This window comes from Peromyscus californicus, unplaced genomic scaffold (genome assembly GCF_007827085.1).
Source record: "Peromyscus californicus insignis strain IS unplaced genomic scaffold, ASM782708v3 Scaffold_2__1_contigs__length_46816999, whole genome shotgun sequence".
Lineage (NCBI taxonomy): Eukaryota > Metazoa > Chordata > Mammalia > Rodentia > Cricetidae > Peromyscus > Peromyscus californicus.
This window is the reverse complement of record NW_026294540.1, coordinates 13950473-13970423: the sequence shown is the minus strand read 5'-3', so window position 1 is coordinate 13970423 and position 19951 is coordinate 13950473. Positions and strand designations below refer to the sequence as shown.

At 51.5% G+C, this 19951-nt stretch overlaps 2 protein-coding genes, 1 long non-coding RNA gene and 1 other non-coding gene across 4 annotated transcripts; 1 reads left to right on the top strand and 3 right to left on the bottom strand.

Annotated features, from left to right (window-relative positions):
- Nucleotides 1–1765: 1765 nt before the first annotated feature.
- Nucleotides 1766–16150, top strand: Diablo (diablo IAP-binding mitochondrial protein). The gene is made up of 6 exons (XM_052755395.1): nt 1766–2089; nt 2853–2979; nt 6628–6759; nt 8752–8862; nt 8985–9081; nt 15352–16150. Exons 1-6 carry the CDS (start codon nt 1992–1994, stop codon nt 15546–15548), a joined length of 762 nt encoding a protein of 253 aa, XP_052611355.1. The 5' UTR covers nt 1766–1991; the 3' UTR covers nt 15549–16150.
- Nucleotides 5961–8745, bottom strand: LOC128121026 (uncharacterized). The gene is made up of 2 exons (XR_008222045.1): nt 7218–8745; nt 5961–6429 (listed from the first exon to the last, which is right to left on the bottom strand). It is a non-coding gene; the product is annotated as an uncharacterized LOC128121026 (long non-coding RNA).
- LOC128121157 (small Cajal body-specific RNA 20) lies at nt 8262–8398 on the bottom strand. The gene has a single exon (XR_008222100.1). It is a non-coding gene; the product is annotated as a small Cajal body-specific RNA 20 (non-coding RNA).
- Nucleotides 15843–19873, bottom strand: B3gnt4 (UDP-GlcNAc:betaGal beta-1,3-N-acetylglucosaminyltransferase 4). Its single transcript, XM_052755393.1, has 2 exons — nt 19590–19873; nt 15843–17457 (listed from the first exon to the last, which is right to left on the bottom strand). The coding sequence occupies exon 2, from the start codon at nt 17445–17447 to the stop codon at nt 16368–16370; it is 1080 nt and encodes a 359-aa protein (XP_052611353.1). The 5' UTR covers nt 17448–17457; nt 19590–19873; the 3' UTR covers nt 15843–16367.
- Between the last annotated feature and the right edge of the window lie 78 nt (nt 19874–19951).

The window sequence follows — 19951 nt, the reverse complement described above, 5'->3', positions numbered from 1 at the left end:
TGATAATAAGAGATCCTGATTAAATTAAGGGGCCATTTGCTTCTGGATGATGATGTTATAAAAGGGTTGACGTCCACACTGCCTGCTTTTCCAAAGGTCAAAAAATAGTCTTCATAATTTCGTATAAGCAGAAGAATAAGCTGTGTTTTGGTGCTTTCTTTTTCTTTGTCCTTACATCGGGAAACAGGAAAGCGTTCTTGGCTTTCCCAGCCGGCTCCTTTGGTTGCCTCACTTCTGTAGTTGAACTTGAAAGTACTACACTGGGTAAAGAGTTTGCAAACTGCTAAACTCTGTAAATTAGGATCATGTACTCTGGGGCTCTCATCTGTGGTTCTCACATACACGTGTGCATGTTCACACTTGCCTTTCTTCAGACAGCAGCTTTCCTGTTAGTAAGACAGTTGTCAGGAATGTGCAGTGGTTCTGCCCAGTCCCAGTCTCTTGACAGGGCTGCTCTCAGTTTTAGACAAACAAGACATGAAGGGGCTTGAAATACCCCCTGGTGTACCGCTTCTGCAGCCCATTTAAGTCAGGGGCCTTGAAAACCGCTGATGCCTCATCCTGTGGACTGGAGGTGACACAGGCCGAGGGCAGGCAGGGTTGCCAGTGCCCCGCCTGGCCTGGGATTGCCTGTGCGCAGCTCCCCGGGAGCTCGGAAACCACAGGGAGGTTGTAATTGGTCGATAGACCACACCTAGTTGTTGAGTGCTTCTGCTGCCTGAAGACCTCTCAGCCCTGCCCAGATCGCTGGGGTGTGCACAAGCCTACCCTCGCCAGACCAGAGGAAAGCTGTGGAGGCTGTGGCTGGCGGAGTCGTGGAAACTTAGCCGAGTGAGTAAACTGGGAAGAGTGGGAAGCTAGAGGCTAGCGTTGAGGGGCTCTGCCAGGCAAAGCAGCAGTGGAGATGAGCAGGTTTGTGACTCTTGGCATCTGAGGTGAAATTTGCAAGGATGGGGTGCGTAAAGCATGTAACGGGAAGGATGTGAGCCCAAGATCAGATGTGGTACCTATCACTTGGCACCCTTCGGTTTTAATCCTGACAGGCCGTAAGGCAAGCATGCTGGGGCGCACACACACACACACCCTTAAAGTCTACCATCGACAGTCCTGGGGCCAGGAAAATGACGGAGGAAATAAGCAATGGTCTGCTGCTTCTCCTCCACGCCAAGGCAGACCCACAGACAGGGCTGCAGCTTGAGTGAAGGGAAAATAAAGCTGTCCTCCACCAGCCCATTAGCGGCACCAACTGCATTAAAAATGCAAGAGATGGTAGCAAGAGAGGGCCTGTTTGGAGTCTAATGCAAAGTCAGGACTGGGAAAGGCCAGGCTCTTTCCCCTTTTGGAGCTCAGACGCCAGTGAGGGAGTGTGCGGGCAACTACTGCTTTAGAAGGCACTTTTTTTTTTTAAAGTTCCGAACAGCACTTTGGGCTTCCTTGGCCCTGGGAGAGTGCTGTCCCGCCGCATGCACCCTGCGCGTGCTCAGGATCCACGTCTCTGCAGGGCGATGCCGGCCTGGTCCACCGTCCACGTGCTGCAGCTGCTGCGGGAGCTGCTCGCCTTCGTGCTCCTCAGCTACACGGTGCTCATCGGGGCGCTGCTGCTGGCCGGCTGGACCACCTACTTCCTGGTGCTGAAGTGACAGCGCCCGGGCCCAGGCTCGCCCCGCCCCGCCCCGCCCCGCCGCCATCCAGCACCCCCAGGCTGAGCACCTTCCCCTCTCCAGGCGCGACCCCGCCCCGATCCCAGCCCACCGCCCGCGTTCCGGGGGCGCGACCCCGCTCAGCATCCCCCCCAGCCCCGGGGCCCGCCCGCCGCGTTCCGCGCCGAAGTCCGAGCGGTTGAACGCCAGGTGCGACCGTTAGAGCCGTTTCCGAAGCGCTGCCGCCCCGCCCCTCCCGCCTGTCCAATCACAGCTGCGTCCTCTGGAGGTGGGCGTGGTCATGAAGCCCTGGGCTCCCTGGAGCCGGCCGCGCTCGCCCCGCTGCCCGCTATGCTGCGTCACTTCCGGCGTGTGCGTCCGGCGTCCGTCCGCCGCGGGATGGCGGCTCTGAGGAGTTGGACGTGCCGGAGCATCGCCTCCCTGTTCAGGTACGGCAGCGGCAGCAGAGGGCGGGAAGCGGCGGAGAGGAGCCGGGCCCCGCAGCGCCGGCCAGCGCGTCGGCCCCAGGTCGCGGGCCGCCGCGTCCCGCCTCCCTCCGAACTTTGCGGAGGGCCCCGCCTCCGTCGCCCGTCCTCCATCACGGGCTCCCGAAAGCGGGTCCTCCAAGCCCGGCTGCCTTTCTGGGGCCGTCGAGCCTCCAGTCAGCTCAGAGTGCCCCGGGACACCGAGGGACAGACGGGTCACGGCGTTGGCTGCAGGCCTTGGGCTGGCAGCGCGGGGTTAGCCCACGTCCCCGGAGACACGGGCACCCGATGCCAGCGGCGCCCTCCGGCTGCCGGCTCCCGGGCTTTGCTAGCAGGGACCATTAGAGACAGCTGGAGCCCAGGCCCGGGGTCCAGAGCCAGATCCTGCGGGGCGGGAGAGTTTTATCCCGGCGTCAGGTCGCTGAGCGGCTCCGAGGCAACTTTTAAGCTCCTCCACCTAGTGGAAAGCGCCCAAGCGCATTGGCCTGTTGCGCTTGCTGGCCTGGAACTCAAATCGCTTGCCTCCGACTCCTGAGGGCTGAGATTAAAGGCTTGCCACCACCCCTGTCGGTTTCTGGGATTTAACAGGCCACCCTGTGGTTTATTTATTTATTTTTTGGAAGACCGCTGCTACTTCATTTAGTTTCCTGCTTGGTCCAACTCCTGCACACCCAAGAGCCTTTTACAGATTGGTTTGTGCTTTTTAAAACTTGACTTATGTTTCCAGGTATGGACAGCGTGCTCCCGTCGTGGCTAACTCTAAGAGACGCTGTTTCTCAGAACTGATAAGACCGTGGCACAAAACTATGTTGGCAGGATTCGGCATGACCCTGTGTGCAGTTCCTATTGCTCAGGTATGGGACGGGCATGCGACTCTTTCCCATTTTAGTGAAGCTGCCATAGTTTGACAAGTGCCGCTTCCCATGATGCTGTGTGCACTGTGCTATGCCGGCATCTTCTCGGAGTTGAGCAGATTTCCCGATTTCATTGCATCATGATGTTGTGGGAACAGTACTGTTTCCGCTTCCTGCCCCTACTCCACCACCCCGAATTGAGGAACCAGTGAATCTGAGCATCAGTTGAATTGGGAAGTAGACCTTTGTCCTCGTACCAAACATAGAAGTCAAAGATAAACTGCAAATGGGCTTCTCAAGCTCCAGAGGTTAAAAATATGTTTCAAAAGAACTACCAAGTGGGGTGGTAGGCTAAAACAGGGGAGGAGTAATCATGTTTTTCTGAGAATGGGTGACTATTTCCTGGGAATTCATATGCCACTTTTTTTTTTTTGTAATGGTTTAGTTTTCACTGAGGTAATCGTCAACTGGCCTGGCACTGGAGGGTGCATCCATTGACTCTCCTTGGGACTGTGAGGAAGTTAGAGGTTGCTTGGCTGTCACTGGCAACCGTCTTAGATCCCGCCTGCCAGTTTAGGCTAACTTACTTGAGGAACGGGTCTAAGCATCCTGTCTTCAAGAGTAGGAGTGGGAGGGTAGGATTAGTAGCGGAATGAGGAACTGTTTAATAGGTGAGGCCAGAGAGTTAGCCAGGAACCAAGTTCCGGTCACCTAGTCAGTACTGGGGGTAAACAGCACTTCAAGATGCATAAAGGACAGACTGAGATAAAAGAGAATGATAGTCTGTCGGCGGAAGTCTGTCATTCAGCAGAACTTCACTGAACAACGTTTTTGTGCCATACACTGGGGAGGAAAGAGTGAGAGAAAATAGAAATTCTTGCTGTCATAAAACCTACATTCTGGGTAGAAAACAAGCAAATGTAAGTTGAGTGTGGTGGGGTACATTCCTGTAATCCTAACACTGGGGAGACTAAGGCAGGAAAATCCAAACCTTGAGGTTAGCTTGTGTTAGTTACATCTTGAGATGTCTCAAAAAAAGAAAACAAAAACCACAAAAAAACTTGACAGTGGTGGCACATGCCTTTAGAGGCAGAGGCAGACAAATCTGAGTTTGAGGCCAGCCTGGTCCAGGACGACCAAGGCTACACAGAGCAACCCTGTCTCACAAAACCAAAAGACAGAAAAGTCAGCTGGTGATGTAATCTGAAGGAACTAGGGTGCAGTGGGATGGGACCCCTTCGTGTAAGGGGGCTTCGAGAAAGCTACTCTGGGTAATGTGAGACTGCACCATGGTAATGACCTAAGTAAGGGAGAAGCCTGCAACGGAGGATTATGGGTAAAAGCCTGAAGCTGAATTTTGTGTGGTGTGCAGCAAGGCAAGGTGGACCGAGAAAGTGTTTAATAGGTTGTGGGGCGTTTACCCAACAACTGCACAGCTCCCCAGAGTTTTCTTGAGTGCGAGCAGCAGGAAATATTAGATAGAAGGATTTATTGTGGAGAATATCTCGGAGATAAACAGATAGAAAATAAAGGATAGCCTCAAGAGGGCCTGGAACCTATTCCAACAGGACCCGACCGTCTCTGCCCCAGGGTATTTATAGAGACGCCAAGGGGTGGAGCAAAAGACCTCCTCCCCCAGCACAGCCAAGTGCAGACCATCTCAGACACCTGCACTTAGGCCTGTGGTCTAATCATCCTCTATGCGGACCTGCTGGGTAAAGCCACGAGGAACCCGAGAACGGGCTCCCACAATAGGTGTGGTCACAGAGGTAACCAGGAATCAGATACTGTGTTTTGATTTTTGTGGATCATCGTGAGGCTTTAGATTTTATTCTGAACAGGCTGCGAAGGATTTGTTCTTGGACTTTTATGATCTTGTATAGGTTTTAAGGTTATTTATCTAGGGCGACTAAAGGACTACTGTTACAGTCTAGATGAGATGGTGGTCGTCAGACTGGCAGGCAGCAGAGGAGTGAGGGAGAATTGTCATTTGCTGAGACAGAGAAGTGGGTCTCCGTAGGAAGAAAGTTACAACATGTCAGTGAGAGCCCAGTGGAGCTATAGTGAGCAGCTGGAAGGAAAACGGGTTTTTATAGTTGTTTTGTTTTTTAAATCACTGGTTATGTGCTTTAGAGAAGAGCTAGATAAGAAACCAGCAAGCTCACTTCAGCAAGATAGTCCTGATACTTTTGTATCCATTTACTGCAAGTACTTTTAACACCGGAGGCTAGTTAACACCCATCTGTCTCATTTAAGCTGTCATCTGCATGCTGTTGAACCTCAGCTCTAAAGTGTCCACTTGAACTGACAAGACAGCCCTCTTAAAATGGCATTTGTTTTGTGTGGTGGGTGAGGTATCAGGACAGCTGCAGGAGTTGGCCCTGGGGGTGAACGGGTTGTCTGCTCGGCAGCCGATCCCCCAGTGTTCTCTGTTTTTTTCTGAGAGTTGTGGGGTTTGCCCTCTTCTCTGCGTCCTGGGCCACAGGACTAGAGCTCTGCAGTCACGCTCCTGCAGCGGCCTCTGCTCTTCCAAACTCCCACGACTCCATCACATGCTACAGACAGAGCCAAGCTGTACCCAGTTCTGCCTGCACCCCGGGTCCCTAACCAGGCTCCTTTCTCTGTGCCAACCGGCCTTTCGTTCCCTTCCTTCCAAGAACCTCAGCCATTTCAGTCTTAGCTTCTCCAGTACCAAGTCCGGCCCTTTAGAGCCTTTCTCAGTTTTGATCACAGGTTTCGGAGTAAGTCTGCTTTGAGGTTTAACTAGGGATGTGATTTCTAGGGAAAGTTACCTGGCTGTTCTGTGTGTGGATTCCATCATCTGTAAACACTGGTGGTGCTCATACCGGAAATGAGTGAAAACATTGTAAAGTTAGCATTGTTACACTCAGGTTTTCAGATGCTATCTCAGCATTTCCCTTCTTATGAGCCGAGTTGTCCATCTGTGTACCCTTCAGTTTGAGGTATGTATGAACTGAGGATATGATGAAATCCTTGATTTATTCACACATTGAAACACTTTCATAGTCAGGCTGCTTTAACAGTTATTCTGGGGTTTTACACTCCACACAGCAAAACCAAGACAGTAAGTAGATCACAGAGCAGTGGGTTTTGAGACAGCGAGGTCTCTGTCGAGGAAGAAGAAAGGTTATTTAGATGAGGAGCCACAGGTTTTTAGTTTGCGTGATCAAATCCCTCCATTCTTTCTGATGTAGGGTTCTAGTGATTTTTGTTTGTCCGTGTAATCGCTGAGGTTATAGTGAAGAGCACCTCCCTGCCCCCAAGCATTCTACTCAGTCTTCTCAGGTTCTCTTCCCACGTCCACCCATTCACCGTCAGACTCCGTGCAGTTCACATTGGATCTCTGAGGTCTTCCTGCTAATAATACCTCAACATGGGCTTGGTAGTTTTCTGTGTGACTCTGCCACAGCTCCCTTGACACTCAGTTTTCTAGGTGAATGAAAGTGGAGAGAAACATTACCCTGAGATTATGTCCCTATGCTATCTTAAATCACCAAATAGAAAGCCTGAAAAGTTACCCCAAAGAAGTGTGCTGCTGTAGGTTCATATGCACGAAGCGCAGGGGATCTGAGACCATCAAGTCCTCATCTTAAGCTTTATTCAGGTTGGAAATTGTCTGTCTTTCAGAAATCGGAGCCTCACTCTCTTAGTAACGAAGCATTAATGAGGAGGGCTGTATCTTTGGTGACCGATAGCACCTCCACCTTTCTGTCCCAAACCACGTACGCTCTGATCGAAGCAATCACTGAGTATACGAAGGTATGACTCCTTTTTTTTTTTAAAATAATTTATTTAACCTTTTTTAATGTGCATTGGTGTGAGGGTGTCAGATGCCCTGGAACTGGAGTAACAGACAGGTGTGAGCTGCCATGTGGGTGCTGGGAATTGAACCCGGGTCCTCTGGAAGAGCAGCCAGTGCTCTTAACCTCTGAGCCATTTCTCCAGCCCAGTATGGCTCCTTTTGTGCAGTTTTGGTTTTGTTTTTCAGCATGAAGAGATGGAACCCAGAGGTTTATGATGCCAGGCAAATACTCTTCTACAGAGCTACAAGCCTCACTTCCTCTTCAGCACTGATTTGCTAAACCAGCAGTTTGCAAACTATGGCTCACAACCATATCTAGTCTAATAGCTGCGTTTGTAATTTATTGGAATCAGCAAGCCTTATGTTTAAGTAGCTTTAGCAGAGGTCATAAGGCTCTTGAGCCTCAAATACTTACAGTCTAGTCCTTTAAGAAAGATGTTGCCGAGGCTGGGTTTTTGTGGTGGCTCATTTAGAGTGCTTGCCTTGGGGTTTATTCTCAACAACGTGGTGGTGCACACACATGATCCAGCACTGGGGAGGTAGAGGCAGGAGGATGAAGGTCAAGGCAGATAGCCTAGTACCTAAAATAGCTCCTCTAGTTCACTAGGGTTCAAAGAGGGTCCGTGATACATACATTCATCTCCGAGCAGGCAGCAGGCAGCGGTCCCTGGCTCCAGTCCTAGCTGCTCTGGAGGAGGATTGTCTGGGGAACCATCTGGGGCAGCAGCACAGCAAGCAGGGCAGTATTAAGTCATCTATGCATTTCTTTTTCTCTGAATCTGCCTGAATGGCCAACAACACTTTTACAGTTTGTTTTTTTGTTTTCGAGACAGGGTTTCTCTGTGTAACAGCCCTGGCTGTCCTGGAACTCATTCTGTAGACCAAGCTGGCCTTGAACTCACAGAGCTCCATCTGCCTCTGCCTCCTGAATGCTGGGATTAAAGGCATGCGCCACCACTGCCCGGAAATTTTTAGTTTTTTTGGTGACAGAGTTCACAGTACAGCTCTGGAACTCACTATGTAGACCAGGCTGGCCTCAAATTGAGAGATTCTGTTGCTAACGAAAATTTTAAAAGGCAGACTTGTGTGTGATCCTAGCACTCAGGAGGCAGAGGCAAGTAGATCTCTGAATTCTAAACAAGCCTAGTTGACATAGTGAGAGCCTGTCTCAAAAACAATACAAATGTAGCGGATGTCCTGAACGCTGCCTCTGCTTCTTGCACTGTACAGCTCAGTGAGGCACAAGGATGAAGAGCCAATTGACCGTAATGAGGTTTTTTATTTATGTGCATGTGTTGGAGTGCAGGCGGGTGCCCAGGGAGGCTGGGGTGGAATCATAGGTGGTTGGTTATGGGCTGTTACAAGCTCTTGCAGAGTTCCGTTTCCAGAGTGTTATATCCTGCACTCTGGAAACGGAACTTTGCAAGAGCTTGTAACAGAGTCAGCCTCCCTCTCATTTGAATGTCTGAGGCAGGCACACAGGACTGCCCACTGGCAGTTCTGAGGACTATAATCCATGACACTCAAGGGCTGATCTTGGCCTCTAGCCCTGACTGAGGAGGAACGAAATCCACACAGTCTAGTGGACAAAAGATTTTTTTTTTTTTTGAATGTGCATTCGTGTTGGGTCTGTGTGAGTGTGTGATCCCCAAGAGTTACAGTTGTGAGCTGCCATGTGGGTGCTGGGAATTGAACTCAGGACCTCTGGAAGATCAGCCAGTGCTCTTAACCACTGAGCCATCTCTCCAGCCCAATCCTTATATGCTGGAGTCAGTCTAAATATGTAGCTCAGGCTGGCCTTGAACTTGCAGTCCTCCTGGCCACATCCTGAGTGCTGAGATCACATGTATGCACTACCACCCCAGGACTTTGTTTTCTGAAGGTGTGACTGTCACTAATCCTTCCAGTGTGCCTCACTTAATTACACTCTCATTATTCTGTGTTCGTAGGCTGTTTATACGTTAGCATCTCTGTATCGACAGTATACAAGTTTACTTGGGAAAATGAATTCACAGGAGGAAGATGAAGTGTGGCAGGTGATTATAGGAGCCAGAGTTGAGGTGAGCACACACATGTCAGTCATTTCCAAGTAATGGTCTTCATTGTGGTGTCTAAACTGTTACCCTGAGAGTAACGGTGTTAACCCCTTCATGGTCTCTGGAGCTCTCTTCTGAACTTACAGATGACTTCAAAGCAGCAGGAATACTTGAAGCTGGAAACCACTTGGATGACTGCAGTGGGCCTTTCAGAGATGGCCGCGGAGGCTGCCTATCAAACTGGTAGGCAAAGGCTGGGTTCTTTGTGTGTGTGCTTTTTACTTTGAGTTTAGTTGTTAAGTGAGGACTTTAGATTAGACTGATTGATATCTTTTAGAGCAGTGGTTCTCAACCCTTGAACCCAGTGCTTCATGTCATGGTAACCCCCAAACATAAATGTTTTGTTGCTACTTCATAAATTTAATTTGCTGCTGTTAGGAATCATAATGTAAATATTTGATATGCAGGATTTCTGATATGTGTGCTCCCCCCCCCCCCCCCCCCCCCCCCCCCCCCCCCGGGATTGAGAACCACTGTTTGGAGGTTTTCCCCATTTCTATGTTGTTTTTCTTGTTATATAGCCGTGGCTAGCCTCAAACTCACTATATGTAGAACAGGCTGGTCTCACCCTCCCCAGTGGCGGGCCGGGCTGCCACATCAAGCTTTAACATTCTATTTGCATTCATGGGTGTCGGGCTGCCAGTGTCTAGAAGAGTAACTAGTAAAGCCGTTGTCCAAAGGTTTGTACATCGTAAGTGCATATGGACCTTTAAATAATGAGACCGCAGACATGAAGCTAGAGCATGTCTGCGCAGGCTCAGGGGCAGCACTTCATAAACATGGAGCTAGAACTGTCTTTTTTTTTTTTTTTTTTTTTGGTTTTTTTGAGACAGGGTTTCTCTGTGTAGCTTTGCGCCTTTTCCTGGATCTCGCTCTGTAGACCAGGCTGGCCTCGAACTCACAAAGATCCACCTGCCTCTGCCTCCCGAATGCTGGGATTAAAGGCGTGCGCCACCACCACCCGGCCGGAGCTAGAATTGTCACTCCCACTCGGAAAATACCAGGCCAGTTAGGAGTGACCAGACTGAAATTGAGCCTTTATTTTTTCTTGTATGCAAATGTTAGAGCTGGATGTGGTGGCTCATGCCTATAACCCTAGCACTTGGGAGGCTGAGGCAGGAGGATGTCTGTGAATCTGAAACTAGCCTGGGATACAGAGTAAGACTTGTCTCAGGAAAAAAAAAAATACAAGTTAACATCCTGGAAATAGGGAACCCTGGAGCTCGGGGCCAGAGCTCTGTTTTCTTACTAGTGCCCTACACAAAAAACGTAGCTGTTTTTCCTTTCTGTGCCAAGGTGAGATTTGACTGTTGGTGTCTATCCAGTGGACCTACGAGAAAAGATTAAATGTTCAACATCTAATCTGACCCAGTCCCAAACCAGATATGTACTTTTTCTCGTAGCAGGATATCAGATCGAGGCTTCTAGCATTAAGTCCTAATATTGATTTTTTTTTAAGTAGTGGGATGATTTTATTTTGAGGGGAATGTTGAGACCGAGTCTCACTCTGCATCCCAACCCAGCCTTAAGGCTGCAATGATCCTCCTGCCTCAGCCTCCTGAGTGCTAGGGTGATAGGCATGAACCACCATTCCCTGCAGGTTGTTTGGAAAGTTGCTGCTGTGTAATTGTATTTTCTGCTCTGCTGGGGAAGAACTTAAGCTTGAGAAGGGGAAGCGTGAGAGCAGCATTGTGGGAGTGAGTGGCTCACCAGATGTGGGCAGCTCCTGAGGAAGTGCCGAGAACTGCATCAGGCGCCTCCCAGGGGTCCCTCACACTCACCTGTGGGAGCACTACTGGAGAAGTGTCAAACTCCTGGAAGGTACTAGAAGGAGGAATTAGAACCAGACAGTAGTAGATGCACGATCATTGATAGCAGACTACAGTTTTATATTTGATTAAACAGACTTCCCACCTGCCTCCACTTCTGGAAATACTACTCATGAGTCAAGTTTGAAAGCAGAAACTTACTTTTCTAAAACTTGGAAAAGTTTGACTGTAAAAAGTAGTGGGGAGAGGGCTGGAGAGATGGCTCAGCAGTTAGCACTGGCTGCTCTTCCAGAGGTCCTGAGTTCAATTCCCAGAACCCACATGGTGGCTCACAACCATCTGTAGTGGGATCTGGTGCCCTCTGCTGGCATAAAGATGTACATGCAGATAGAGCACTCATACGTAATAAATAAATCTTTAAAAAAGGTAGTGGGGAAATGAAAGCATGCAAGCCTTTTTGAGAAGTAACAGGTACTGATTTCACACACTACAAAGAGAATTGGGAGGAGGGGACAGAAAACATGGTGGATTGAGTTGAGGCAGAAAATGACCAAGTCTATTAGAAAGTACAGACCAGCCAGGCGGTGGTGGCACACGCCTTTAATCCCAGCACTGAGGAGGCAGAGGCAGGCGGATCTCTGACTTCAAGGCCAGCCTGGTCTACAAAGCGAGATCCAGGACAGCCAGGTGACATCAAGAAACCTTAACAGGCTGTACCAGAAAAGTAATTCTAGGGCTCAGCTGGTTAAGGCACTTGGCTACCACTAATGACCTGAGTTCAGTTTCTGGAACCCACACAGTAGAAAGAGGATTCCTAGAAGTTGTCCTCTGACCTTGGCCTGTACACTGTGATATACACATGTGCTCCCACGTGGGTATTAAAAAGTTGTAAACAGGCCGGGGCGGTGGTGGCGCACGCCTTTAATCCCAGCACTCGGGAGGCAGAGCCAGGCGGATCTCTGTGAGTTCGAGGCCAGCCTGGGCTACCAAGTGAGTTCCAGGAAAGGCGAAAAGCTACACAGAGAAACCCTGTCTTGAAAAACCAAAAAAAAGAAAAAAAAAAAAAAGTTGTAAACAGAACACATCTGAAACAATATATCACAGAAAGGTGGAAATTATGAAAGGAAAAACTGAAAAATCAGCTTCTTATAGAAGCTAACAGCAGCGTCAGAGAGGGAACTGAAGAACAGACGTGATTACAGGTGAGATGAGCTTGGCAGCTTCAAGATCTTGGTGAGGCAGGGGCTCTCAGTCAGCTTAGAGCTCACCAATGTGGTTACTGTCACGAACCAGGTTATTGCTCCTGAATTGGCTCTCCCATCTGTGTCTTCCAAGGCTGGAATTACAGCTGCCCTTCCTGCCCACCCCACAGTTACATGGGTTCTGGGGATCCAAACTCTGTCCCAGTCCTCAAATTTGGGTGTCAAGTGGTTAACCACTGAGCCATCCCACCAAGATTAATATTCATTTTACACACATACTTACACACACACACATACATACATACACGCACAGTGTTGACCTGCCTCCTGCAAATACATAATGCAGTTAAGAACATAGAAAGATTGGTTGTTGTACCACTGATGTCAGTCACTTCCTGGAAATTGTCACACATTGCCCTCAGCCCACTTCCTACGTTCCTGCTCTGTAAAGTGTAAACATGCTTTCTGGGGTGGCAGTGTTGCTCAGTGGTAATGCTTTGGCTTTCTTTTTTCTTTTTTTGAGTCAGGGTTTCTCTGTGTAGCCCTGGCTGTCCTGGAACTTGCTCTGTAGACCAGGCTGGCCTTGAACTCAGAGATCCACCTGACTTTGCCTCACGGGTGCTAGGATTAAAGGCATGTGTCACCAAGCCCAGCAGAGGCCCTGGGTTTCTTGACCCCTCAAAAAAACAAAAGCCTGACTCTTCAGAATCTCAAGCTAGGGGCAGGAGAAATGGCTCTGTGGTTAAGAGTGCTTGCTGCTCTTCCAGAGGACCCTCTTCTGGCCTCCACGGGTACCTCATACCATGTGACATCCACTCACATGACAATCAGTTATTTAAAGAACAGTCCCAAGCTAAAGGAGGAATAAATAGAAATGTGTAAGTATTTGGAGCCTGAGAACAAGTCCAGTCTGTCACACACAGGGGACTTACGAAGGAGCTTCTGGGGCTGGCGGGCTGCCTCAGGTGTCTGCAGCACAACATGAAGACCTTTGGGTCCCCAGCACCCAGTGGAAATCCCAGACGTGGTGGAACACAGCTGTAACCCCAGAATGAGGAAGGCAGGGACACAAGAGAATCCCGGGAGCTCGCTAGCCAGCCTGCCTGCCTAACCAGTTAATGGGCATCAGGTTCAGTGAGAGACCCTGTCAAAATAACATGGAAAACAGCATACCCGTATCAGCCTCTTGACCTCCACACATGATCCATGCCTGTAATCACCAGCACCTGAGAGGTGGACTTGGGAGGATCAGCAATTTGAGGCTAGCCTGGGCTATGTAAGACCCTGTCCTCCACAGATACAAGTAGTCCATGGGTGGTTATACCTATAAAGCATATCTCATAAATATATGAATGGTAGGTTATCTTTGCTGGAGTAGGTATCAAAAATAAATAGACTTTTAACTCAGTAAATTAGACCAAAAGTGGGCTTAGGGGCTGGTGAGAGAAGGGTACTGCTGACCTGAGTTTGAGCCTCAAGACTGACTATAGGCACAGCCAGCTGCTAAATAAATAAAAGCATGAACCAGTGAAAAGCAACTCCAAAAAATCAGGCAAAAGAAAACATTTGAACGTAAGTAAGGTTAACTAGGCACAGTCTGAAAGACAAAAGTAGATGAAAGGGGTGGATGACTTGAGGAGGGAGCAGGTGTCTGGACTGGTTTGGGGTTGTTACAGTCTCAGAAAGGAGGCACTGTGGCCTAGCACCACACTAGTGATGCATTCCCATAGAGGAACATCACTGTGAACCTAACGCAAGGAGACGGGCAAGTGGCCTCTGCCTGTTTACAAGGTGCTGCTTCCAGTCATTGCAGGGATAGAGTGTTGCCATCACTCCAGCAGTTCTGAGGGGGAGGAGCTCGGGATGTAAAATGAAGAGATCGAGCCGGGCGGTGGTGGCGCACGCCTTTAATCCCAGCACTCGGGAGGCAGAGCCAGGCGGATCTCTGTGAGTTCGAGGCCAGCCTGGGTTACCAAGTGAGTTCCAGGAGAGGCGCAAAGCTACACAGAGAAACCCTGTCTCAAAAAAAAAAAAAAAAAACCAAAAAAAAAAAAAAAAAAAAAAAAAATGAAGAGATCATTGTCGCCCAGAGGTCTCAGAAGGTTCCGTAACTCTTGGCTTAGGGGTCAGGCTTTAAGTCCCTGGGTTTGCCGAGCACACTGTCTTGCTTTGTAGTCCCCTCTGAAGCACACAGATGCAGGGTCAGAACCCAAGGAGCTAGCTGTGCATCTCGCTGGAAATCGTTGAGTTCTGTTTACACAGCACCACAGGAAATGAAGAAATTAGGCTGTTGAGATGGCAATAAAGGCTCCTGCCACCAAGCCTGACCACCTGAATTCAGTCCCTGGACCCAAATGGTGTTAAAAAGAGAACTGGTGCAGCACTCGGGAGGCAGAGGCAGGCAGATCTCTGTGAGTTCGAGGCCAGCCTGGGCTGCAGAGCGGGTTCCTGGACAGCCAGTGCTACACGGAGAAATGGGGGGGTGGGGGAGCTGGCTGGCTTCTCCTAGTTGCCCTCTGACTTCCACACGCACACCGTCCTCCACCTTGAACCAGAAGACATTAGTGCCGTCTAACAGATCCATAGCTAAGAACTAGACAGCTTGTCAACCTAACACGTGATCTAGGTACGCATTTGCTTTCTCCTCTTAAGAGACAAATGTTAAAGATAAACATCACCCCTTAAAGACCTTATAAAATCTTTACATAAATCTAAAATAGGTTGAAGAACTAAGGAATCCATAGAAGTAATAATGAAAGTTGAAACTACATTCAAAGATGGACACCAAGCCCGGGTTATTGGGGGGAGAGAGTTAGATGTTCAAAACTAAAATTCCAGGTTGAAGATAAGGCTCCGTGGCTAACATGCTTCTGCAGACATGAGGCCCCAGGTTCAGATCTCTAGCACCCATGCAGAAACAAGCTGGGGGGTGGTACACACTGCAGGACATGTACTGTTCTGGGAGTGGGGTCCCTCTTCTCTCCTAAGGACTTGCCTGGCTAGCCAGAGTAGCCTAATCACCAAACCCTAAGTCCAGGCCAAAGACCCTTAAAAAACCCCACACTGCTAATGTGCAGGAAGTGCTGACGAGCCTGTGGTAATTGTGTGAAGGCAGCACAGCACCAAACTAACAGGTGAATGGGACTGACTTCTAAATTGAGCTGCAAGTCACATTTGGGCATTTGTGGTTTTTGTTTTTTTTTTTAAACAGTTTGGTGCATGTGTCTGTGGGTGTCTGTACATGTAGGTGCTCACAGAGCCTAGGACAGGGCATCAGATCCCTGGAGCTCAGGTTACAGGAGGTTGTGAGCCACCCAACGTGGGGTACTCCCCATCTTGGGTCCTCTGGAGCAGCAAGCTCTCTTGACCACTGAGTCATCTCTTGAAAAGCAGCAAGATGCAGATCTGAACTCAGAGCAGGATGTCAGGGCGGGTGACTTCTCCGCTTTCCTGTGGTCTCAGTGCACCATCCCTCTCGACAGGAGCCGATCAGGCCTCTATAACCGCCAGGAATCACATCCAGTTGGTGAAGTCGCAGGTGCAGGAGGTGCGCCAGCTCTCCCAGAAAGCCGAAACCAAGCTGGCTGAGGCACAGACCGAAGAGTTGCACCAGAAAACCCAGGAAGCTGTTGACGAGAGGGCTGACCAGGAAGAGGAGGCCTACCTGCGTGAAGATTGAGGGCTTGAGCCCACTGCCCTGTCTGCCCCTCAGTGGGAAAGCGGGAGACGGCATCCACCTAGTGTTGCCCCAACTCTGCGGAGACAGCAGGCCCTGCCCTTACCAGGCAGACCAGAAGCCTTTTGTGAGCTGTCCCTGCCCCTCTGCTCTCAGCCTTTACGGGCCTGGTTCTTAGCCCTTGACGTGGTTCATTCAACACTGTCCCACTCAGCACCTCTCATGCCAATCTTACCTCACTCCCAAAGCAGTTCACCAACCTGGGCCAGAGGAAGAGGGGTCTTTTCTGCTACACCCTTAAGTTCAATCGCTGTTTAGCTCCAGTTTTTAATATTACTCAGATTTTCAAGTATAATTTCAATGTTTGCTCCAGAGGAGGGAGCCTGTCTGGTTTCTAAGATTTATGTTTATAATGTCCTTTGTCCCAGTGAGCACAGCTCAGCTAGGGAGTTTCTCAGCATGACAGTGTTCACCTGGTGCTCCCCACAGGGCTTTTCCAACACACGCTTCTTGTTCGCTCCTTCCTTCCAGAGTTTCTCCACTGTGTCCAAAGGAAGAGAAGTTTGGTGTTTGCATTAAAAAAAAAAAAGTCTTTGTGGCCATCATGCAGTGTCTTTCCTTCACTGCCTAGGTGGTGGGAGTTGTGGGGGCCTTGCCTTCCGGCAGCATCCACTCCCATTCAGCACATGCTCGCTCGACAAGTTTGCCGGGTTGCAGCACTTTGAATCGGGAAAGGTTGGTGACATTATAAAAATGAGTTCATTTCCTGCTGACCAGCAGGGACTGATCTGTTTCTCCTGGTACAGGAAGTCAGCAGCCACTCTAAAGCTGTTTCTCAACCCACCCCTTAGGGCTAGGCTGGGGGGTCACTGCACATTTGAGCCCCTCATCTGTCACCAGTGCCCACATATTCCACATCTCCAGGGGGCTGAGACGGTGCACCAGCAGGAGTCCTCTGTACAAGCAAGGGTCCCAGTTCAGGGGCTGTTGGATTCCAAATGTCTTGAAGCCAGCATGGTGTATGGGGCTCACCCCCAGCTTTTGCAGGCACATCCCCACAAAGACATCATCAATGGGGAAGAGTTCTGCCTTTTCCATGGCTGTGTGAAGATGCCTCACAGTAGCCTGGGACATAACATAGCCACCTCCTCCTGCATAAGGTGGATAGTGGCGGGCCCTGTACATGGAGAATGGGATGAAGTATTTGACCTTGGTGTTCCTGTTGGGCCGGGCCTGGTGGATGACATCGCCCACGAAGAGGTCCTGGGCTGGATCCCGGCCCTCCAGGAACTCGAGCACATTGGGGACATGGATGAAGACGTCATCATCCCCCTTCAGTATGAAGTGGGCCTGTGTGCAGGCGGCCGCCATCCAGCGCTGCACATGCAGCTCCTTGAGTGTCAGGTTGAAGAAGTCCTCGGCAAAGTCCCACTGCAGGATGTCATCGAACTGCCAACTCTCATAGGCCAGCAGCTGGGCTGGGGGTACAGGCCCTGCTACCCCCAGGAGGAACACCAGCTTCACCTGCCGGCCCCTGACCCAGCTCCCAGCCCGGCCCCAAGTGCTCCTAATGGCCGCACGCTGCTCGATATGGCCAGGCTGTGACTTGATGACCAGGAGCAGGAAGGTGTCCCCGGCACACTCGGAAGGTTCCAGCAAGATGGAGAAGTTCCGGCAGTGTCGATAGGTTAGGAAGAGGCGATGGCGGCTGGGCAGGGACAGGGAGGCCTTAGCAATTGCTGGGTTGGGCGAGCACTGGCTGTGCCGGGGCCTTGGCAGTGCCCTTGAGTGCTGGTGGACCTTGGAGCTCCCTGCTGGCGTGCGCCCCTTCAGAAAGAGCAGGCAGCAGAGCAACAATGCCAAGAGGCTGCAGAACAGCCCGCAGCCCAACCTGCGCAACATAGTCGAGGCCCTGCAGGGAGAGAGCGCCTGAGCTAGGCTCACACGGCCCTGGTTTGGGGAGCAAAGTGAGTTTACCTGCAGTCCCTCAGCTAAGTCGTTGCCCGACTCTGGGACCTTTGTCTTGGTTTTTCAAAACAGAGTCTCATTTTTGAGTAGTCCAGCCTAACCTTGAACTAGTGGCCAGTCCCGCCTCAGCCTCCCCAAGGGCTGAGATTATGGGCATGAGCCACTTTGCACAGGTCTTCCCTAGAGGGAAGACTAGAAACACCTGCCTTCCAGGTGCTGCCCTCTTGGCAGGGCTCAGCAGCCAGCCTCTCCCTCCCACGTGGCCTGTAGCTGTCTGTCGTAAAGACATAATAAACACACGGAATTTTAGAGAAAATAGCATAGCTTCAGTCTTGTGTCACATGTATTATATGCATTAAACCTAATGTTTCTGAGCTTTCCACATTCACAACCGATGAACCAAAGCCTAGAGTCAGCCTGGCCTCTGGCAGGTCCTGTACTGAGTTTCTGGGTGATACAGCCCGACACATCAGAGTCCCAGGCCTCTTAGGAGAGGAAACTTCATGACAGGGCAACAGGCCATGGTGGTTCACAGCACAAAAGTCACAGCTTGAGAGGTTAGGGGGAGGGGCAGGTCTCATCCAAGGAACTACATTTTGGGCTACATGCTACCCTCCCTTTTCTCTAGAGTTCCGGTTCACGAAGTCTTAGAGTGACCCAAAGACAAATGGTATTCACCGGAGTAGCCTGCGGTAACACAGCTCACCCTTACTTCCCATTCGTCCCTCCAGGTGTGGCCCAGCCTTGTCTTGCACCCTGCCTAGTAAGTTTTCTGATCCACCCACCCACCCCTCAGGCAGGATCCCGTGCCCCCAATAACCTCAACCCTGCTGTATAGCCACAGATGTTAAACATCTGACCGTCCAGCCCCCACCTCGACAGTGCTGGGATCATAGGCGGGTTATGTGGTGCTGCGAGGCAGGCATGCTACAGCTGAGCCACACCCTGAGCCTCCATACAAATCTGCCTCCTTCCCCTGGAGCGTGGAGCCACAGCCAGAGCCAGCTCCACACCCACACATGGGGACCCCACTCACAGGTGTGGCAGCCGAATCCCTGAATACCCATCACCGCATCTTTCCCATTCTTCTGTTCAAAACCGTCTCTCTGGGTCAGCCTCGTCCCCGTTGTCCCTGGAGATGTCCAGAGCCTCTCTCCTAGCATCCCTAGTGTTAGCCAAGCAGCTAGGAACACTCCGACAGGCATGAGATAGCTCGGACAATGCTAATGAAGTGACTGAGGAAAGGTTACAAGACCTTGGGACATTTGAGCAAGTGCTTGAAGCCCGGGAGCAAAAAGTGACAGGCTGAGGGAGCAGCCAAGCTCCGCGCTGGAGCAGGAGCCACGCAGACAATCTGAAGATGAGGAGAGCATATGGGGGTGGGGGGTGGGGGAGTGGGGGGGTGTGGGGCTAGAGCCTGCTCATTAGAGAGAGCTGGGAATGCCCCACAAGGCTGAGCAGCAACACCTGCGGGTGGAGTCCAGGACTAAATATGTGCCTATGGTTTTAATGTCATTCTTGCTGTGGCTTAGGTAACAGGATGTGAAAGACCTGGGGGAAAGGTGGGGACCGAGGCTGCTCGAAAGCTCTTAGGCTGCAAAGCGGGGCTGGACCTCGCGGAGATGGGGGGGCCCGGGGAGCTGTAATTGCTCCAGGATCTCAGGTGTGAGAAATGGATCGCGGCTGTGCCAAGTCCGCTGCCGCCCGCGCCGCTCACCGAGGGCCGCTCTGGTTTCTCCCGTGACCTGGTAGCCCTCCCACGCCGCAGCACCCCACACCCACCCAAAGTCCCCGAACAGCCCACTTCTCCGTCCCGCGGGACCGGATCCTCCCACCGTGCCACTCGCCCTGGGGGTGTCAGCAGGCCTCAGGCTCCAGCGAAAGGACCCGGGTCAGCTCCATTCTTTCAGCTTGCAGCGCGGTGCGTCCCGGCAACCGCCCGGAGCAGAGCCGAGACGGAGGGGCGACAGGAAGCCGGGCAGCAGAGGCGCCCGCAGGGTGCGGTCCCCGTCCCTCCCGGTAACGGGATCCGGGCGCCGCAGGCCGCGTGACCTCATGCCCCCACCCAAGACCTACCTGAGCTCCCGTGGGGACCGCGCACCTGCAGAGCCTGCGCGGCTTCTCACGATGTGCGCTAGGAAACCCTGCTGGGCGAGGCTCCGAGGCTTCGGGGGCGGGGCTCCGAGGCTTCGGGGGCGGGGCCCCGGCGAAGGCGGAGCTCCGGGGGGAGGAGCAAGGAGCGGGGGCGGGGCTCCAAAAGGAGCAATAGCGAGACTCTTCTGGGCGGGACCCCAGGGGGCGGGGCCAGGTGGAAGGGCGGGATTCCCGGTGGGGGCGGAGCCCGAGGCCCCGCCCCACCATGCTTTCCGCCCGCGGTTGCCTCTGTGCAGGTAGCCGCTGCAGCGCTCCTCCCCACGCCAGTTGGGCGGCCCGCGCCA